The sequence below is a fragment of the Saccopteryx leptura genome, chromosome 6, assembly GCF_036850995.1.
Source record: "Saccopteryx leptura isolate mSacLep1 chromosome 6, mSacLep1_pri_phased_curated, whole genome shotgun sequence".
Lineage (NCBI taxonomy): Eukaryota > Metazoa > Chordata > Mammalia > Chiroptera > Emballonuridae > Saccopteryx > Saccopteryx leptura.
This window is the reverse complement of record NC_089508.1, coordinates 175053281-175059342: the sequence shown is the minus strand read 5'-3', so window position 1 is coordinate 175059342 and position 6062 is coordinate 175053281. Positions and strand designations below refer to the sequence as shown.

The window sequence follows — 6062 nt, the reverse complement described above, 5'->3', positions numbered from 1 at the left end:
GTGTCCTCACCTCCCCTTTCCATTTACCCCCTGGTCCAGGAGACGAAATAACACAGCATCAAGGGGACCCAAGGAGAATCATTCATCCTCTCCGGACCTCACTTTTCCCTCAGTACAAGGAAAGTTGGCCTTTCTCCCTCTGTCTTCGGACTCAGTGTGCCAGGCACACAGTGGGCGTCAATAAATCATTAAGTGAACGGGAAAAGGAACGAATTTGCCCTCTGAAGAGAGCAGCTACAAATGCTCTTTGCCTTCCACCTTCACTTCCACGCAGCTTTGAGAGCAGGGCCACTCCCTCTCCCGCACCAAGGAAGGGAGGTTGGGGGAGGCTGGTGCGATGGACGGACCCAGGTATGAGGACAGACATCAGCTGGGAAGCCACTGCTGTGGGAGGGAAGACAGGGAACCCCAGCCCGAAGCGCTGTCCCCTTGGGAATTCCCAGTCCTGAGGGAAACCGAGGGAAAACCCCCTGCGGAGAGACTCGGACAGGCCTGAACGGTTCTGGGCGGAGGGGAAACGGCAGAGGTCGGAGCAGCTGGGACAACGTCTCTGCGCAGCGATCTCTGCGCGGCCGGGTGTGAGCTGCCCTGCGTTGCGGGGCGAGTCCAGCTGCGGTGCGTTTCTCTTACACGCGAGCCTGGCCGCTAGTGTGGAAGTCCTGGTCCCCTTTATGTGTGCTGACCGCCAAACACTGATTTCTCGCGGTGTAAATTTTGGCAGTGGTGTTTTTTTTTTTAAATAAAATCGAACATTCTGAAGTGGCGATGACTTGGTGGAGTAGGAGTTCAGCGTGAGCCGCGCTCCGGGCTCACTGTCCGATTCGCTCGATTCCCTCGGAGAGGAGGCTGCGTCGCCAGCCGGCAGGGTAGACAGAACACAGGACTCGCCAGTGGCGGTGCAAGGTCTGTGCCCACTGCTCCCAGGCGGGCGGGTGGGGCCGATGACTAAGGGCCGGGGGTGTCTGGGGAAGAACGGCAGGGGCCGTGCGCCCTCCCGCGCACCCTCTCAGAATCGGCGAGAGCGAGCAATCGAGTTCCGAGTTCGAGTTCGGGACCGGGGACAGCTGGAATTTCTGTATTAAATTCCGGAAGGTCTAGAACAAGAACCTTTCTTTCTCTGGCCCTCAGTTTCCCTATGTATGAAATCAAGGGATGAAGGCCTTTTCGCTAGATGACTAGATTTCTAGATTTCTTAACTGAGGGAGGGGGGAGGGGTGGCAACCACCTTCCAGGGCGTTGACGAGCCTGTGCCTCCAGTACGCTTTCCCCTCCCCCTCCCCAGCTGGGACCTGGGGGGGGGGGGCGGGGGCGGGGCGCCTCCCTGTCCCTGAAGGCAGCCTGGAGGCGAGGTGAGTGGCGCAAGCTGAGCTTAATACCAGGGCCAGCCACCCCCTCCTCTTCCCCACCCCCCCTGCCATTGGCTCCAGGGAGAGGTTGACATCAAAGCCTCGGCCTTATATAAGCCAGACCCTGAAGGGGAGGCTGTAGAGGGTTAAACAGGTCTCTCGACATCGGCAACCTCGCGACGGACGGAAGGCGGCGGTGACAGACAGCGGCAGGGTGTGCGTCTCTTCTCTAGCCTTGTCTCGGATTCTCCCAAAGCGCGCGCACGCCGGAGTGCCGCCCCAGAGCCCACGGCGGCCCCGGCAGTCTCTGGGGTGCATGGGGCAGCACTAGCTGGGCTGGCGGTGCAGGCCAGGTGCCGCTCCAACATGAACCTCGTGGGCGGCTACGCGCACCACCACCACCATCACCACCCGCACCCCGCGCACCCCGTGCTGCACGAGCCCTTCATCTTCGGCCCAGCCTCGCGCTGTCACCAGGAGCGGCCCTACTTCCAGAGCTGGCTGCTGAGCCCCCCTGACGCCGCTCCGGACTTCCCCCTCGCTGGCGGGCCACCGCCCACAGCCGCGGCAGCCTCTGCCGCTTACGGTCCGGACGCCAGGTCCTGCCAGAGTCCGGGGCGCCTGGAAGCCCTGAGCGGCCGACTGGGCCGGCGGAAAGGCTCAGGACCCAAGAAGGAGCGGAAGCGCACGGAGAGTATCAACAGCGCGTTTGCGGAGCTGCGCGAGTGCATTCCCAACGTGCCGGCCGACACCAAGCTCTCCAAGATCAAGACTCTGCGCCTAGCTACCAGCTACATCGCCTACCTGATGGACGTGCTGGCCAAGGACGCACAGGCTGGCGACCCCGAGGCCTTCAAGGCCGAAATCAAGAAGGTGGACGGCGGCCGTGAGAGCAAACGGAAAAGGGAGCTGGTAAGTTGGGGAAACTGCATGCTCCAGCCAAGCGCGAGCGATGAGCACCCGCAGGCGAACGCGCAATGGAAGGAGTCTGTATCGCCTTGTGCAAGAGTTTGAGAGGCTGCGGGTGTTCTGAGATAGTTGAAATGTGGGACGGAGAGCGTGAGGGAGAAAGAGTCATATTCGAATTTAGTTTGTAGTGTGGGATATTGTTTATAAGCCTGTGAATGAAGACAGAATTGAACGTTTTTGGAGGGGGTCACAGCTTCTTTTTAGAAAATCCATTCGAAGCTTCAGACCCCAGAAAATACACATACCATATATTTCGCTACTGATTTCGAGGGGTCTCTAGCTATCCTGGAAGCCATTCAAGAGTACTATAGGAGTTCCTTACTTTAATGTACATGAGTGTGAATTTATGCTTATGAGTTTAGTTACAGTTTTCAAAAGGCTTTTGCTGGAGAGACTAGTCTACTTCCATCGTCGTACAGATGGGGGAACTGAGGCCCAGAGTGGGACGAGACATGAAGGCCACCTACCCGAGGGGTCAGAGGTGCAGCTGGGCTAAAATAAGTCAGGTTTTCTACTCCAAGTCCAGAATGTGTTCCTCCGCGCCACTTCCCACGGGCTAGTTCCAAGGGCGACCTTGATGGTTTGGTGTGTGAACACCGACTTGGGATACGTCTCGCCCACCTCTTTGGCTTTGGAGATCACAGTCTATACTCGGCCTTTCTCGACCCTCCCCAGCGAGGATGACACTTTTCTGAGCCAGGTTCTGCTGGCCCAGGGCTGTAGAACCTCAGAGGGCGGAGATTTCCAGGCTGGAGAACTAGTTTCGTGGAAGCTGACTCGAGAGCCCCACCGGGTTTGATCTGACCCGCGGGGGCTGTGGTCAGCTAGGGAAAGCTCACCTGGGGAGACTGGAAAAGATAGATAGGCAGCCAGTCTCGACACCGCGCCCAGGGCCAGAGGAGATGCAGGCCCCAGCGACGCCTCCGTGGTAGTTACTGGGCGTATTCCCACCTTCTGCACGTCGCCGCCTCCTTCAAGTAGCTCCGCTTGGTTTCTGCCTGAGAGTAGGGCAGGGGGCCTGCTAGGCCGGGTCGACTGCGCTCTGCCTAGCTGTCTGAAGCTTCCCAGCACCGGCTGGAGGGAACCCAACCAAGTACCCAAGCCCAGGCACTAAACCACTTTGGAAAGCCTGTGGGATGTGTGAGGACAGCAGGTCCGCGAGCGAGCAGGGAGAACGGTCGATGCCACCCCTCCAGTTCCAGTCTCTCTAGGGTGCCGTCCCACCAAACCTAGCGCATCAGTGTCACTAGACGCAGAATATTCTTACGGGAATCCCAGCGGCTGCCAGCCCATCTTGCCCCAAGAACTCGGCGCATAAAGGCAAATTTTATGAGCCTGTTTGCCTATTTTGCAAACAGAAATCCGTCACTTATTTAAAGGCTCCCAGTTACTGCTCCCAATACCTCCCCCCCACCCCACCCCACTCTCTGCTTGGGCGACTGGAGCAGAACATTTTAAACCTGTCTCTTTCGCCTCTTGTCTTGTGTGTGTCCTCTGGCAGCAGCAGCACGAAGGCTTTCCTCCGGCCCTGGGCCCAGGCGAGAAGAGGATTAAAGGGCGCACAGGCTGGCCACAGCAAGTGTGGGCGCTGGAGTTAAACCAGTGAGCCGGGGCGCGCCGAAGACCCCGCCGCCGCGCCCGACCCCGGAGGCCCGGGAGGAGAGGAAGGCGGCGGCGAGCGCCAGGCTCTGGGTGTCAGGGGCGTGTGGGGGCATCCTGCCGAGCCTCTGCTGCGAGCTGGCAGCTCGCGGGCTGCAACAACCCACTTGGATCGCACGTGCAATGTCATTTGAAATTGTTTTTAATACATTAAGAGAAAGAGAAATATATATATATATCCACCCCCGGAATGGAGAGGGCGGCTCTGGGCACTATGCCGGAGGGAGAGACTGCAGGGCCCGAGCGGCCAAGAGGCACCCTTCCCACCCTTCTGGAGCGAAATCTGGAGCCCCCAGCGCCTTCCCCACAACGCTATCTGGCTCTTTCTCCTTCCCTCCCCACTTCCAGTCCAAACCCTCCGAGGCTCAATTCCCTAATTAAAATGCAATAAGAGGAATCAATAGTTTACTGCCAAGGACAGAGACCCAGATCGGCAAGATGGAGGCCTGCCTTTCGTTGTTGATCTCCCTCAGACAGTGGTGTTTTTATTTTATATTACGTCGCTGCACTTCCTACTTAGTTCCAAGGGAAACACTTTTTTCCTCCCTCCTTCCCTCCTTCTCTCCCTCCCTTCCTCCCTCCTTTCCTTCTCTCCTACCCTCTCCCCTTCCTCCCTTCCCCCTTCCCTCTGTAAATAAAAGCTTTTCCCTGTGTTGAAAAGTTTTTATGTATTTAAACTACCTACAGTGCCTGCTGCGCTCAGGTGTTTGTTTATTTCCCGTCCCCACCCTTTTTCTACCTCAAATCTCTGTGACCACTCACCACCCCCTTTCTTTGCCAAAGCAGTATCTATGCTCTTGACTAATAAAACATTTTCCAAAATTGGAGAAAGCCTGTATGATGTCTTGGTGGGTATCCCTGGCTTCATTGTTTCTGCTCAGTGGAGAGCCTCCTGTTCCTACTTTCGATAAATGCCAAACCAAACTGCAAATCAAGCCGAGGGGAGGGGCCTGGAACGAAGAACAAAGTTCTCCTTAGAATATAATCGCGGGATGTGATAACTTTCGTGAACCCAAAGAAAGGAAAACTGAAAAGGAATTAGGCCCAGATTGTTAGGCTAGGATTTAGGTGGGTCTAGCGCCGGGTTAGTATGTCTGCATCCATGTCTGCAGGCAGTGGGTCTGGGGTTATCGGAAAGGGGCGTCATCCCGAGGTCAGTGTCGCTGGGAAGAGAGGGATGCGCTTAAGAATCCTGTGTTTATGCAGATGAAATGATAAACGCGTAGGTATACGTGTAACGGTGCAGGAACCCACACGGGGCCCAGGGCCTGTGCAGGGGGCAGGCAGCGTCCGCTTAGCACAGCACCCAGCCTGCTGTAAGGCCTGGACAAGCCACAGCAGCTATTGTCTTAGACGTGAGTGAAGTAAGCTTGTGATTGCTTATGGTTAAATGGACACATTTGAGTTTCTCTCCAGAAACAACCCACTCAACAAATAACGGTGAGAATATGTGTTTGTGCAGAGGGGTGGGGTATGTGCATTCTAACCCCGCCACTCGTGCAGCAGCCATCTTGGTGCTCCCACATGCGCGCCCGTGGCTGGGCGTGGGGGTGACTAAAAGTGTGCGCACTCGCCAAGCAGTGGCCCGTGCTGAGCTAAACCGGGGCAGGCAAATGAAGACGTTTACAGCCCTGAATAACAGAATACAGACGACGAGTTTCGCTGGCGCACCACTGTGTGCGAGGCGCTCGGCTAAGCGCTTTCCTGCCTCTGAACAGCTCCCACGATTGCCCGAGGATCGCGTGATCTCCAGTGCTTGTACAGGTCTCCCGCGCTTCCTCCGAGGGAGGCGCGAGGACACGCGCGCGGGCCCCTTGGCGCATTCTAGCTCCACATCAGGAGCTAGGGGACCTCGGCTTGGGGCCGAGAAAGGAGACCTCTGGCAGCTCCGGGGCCAGGCTTGTCCAGGAGCCTCGTTCTGGCACCGGGTGAATATGGGGCCCCATTAGTCTTGGCTGTAAACACCGTGGCAGGGGCCGAGCGGCCACGCGGGCCTTTCCGGACACGAAGGAGTTAATAAAAGGTGTTTTATGGACGTGAGGAAACGGTGGGGGAGGTGTGAGCTTCTCTCCACTTCTACCCCCCTAC

The 6062-nt window shown here is 57.2% G+C and overlaps 1 protein-coding gene across 1 annotated transcript; it reads left to right on the top strand.

The window, feature by feature from the left end:
• Window positions 1-1505: 1505 nt before the first annotated feature.
• Window positions 1506-4509, top strand: HAND1 (heart and neural crest derivatives expressed 1). Its single transcript, XM_066342194.1, has 2 exons — window positions 1506-2258; window positions 3817-4509. Exons 1-2 carry the CDS (start codon window positions 1713-1715, stop codon window positions 3919-3921), a joined length of 651 nt encoding a protein of 216 aa, XP_066198291.1. The 5' UTR covers window positions 1506-1712; the 3' UTR covers window positions 3922-4509.
• The last annotated feature ends 1553 nt before the right edge of the window (window positions 4510-6062 follow it).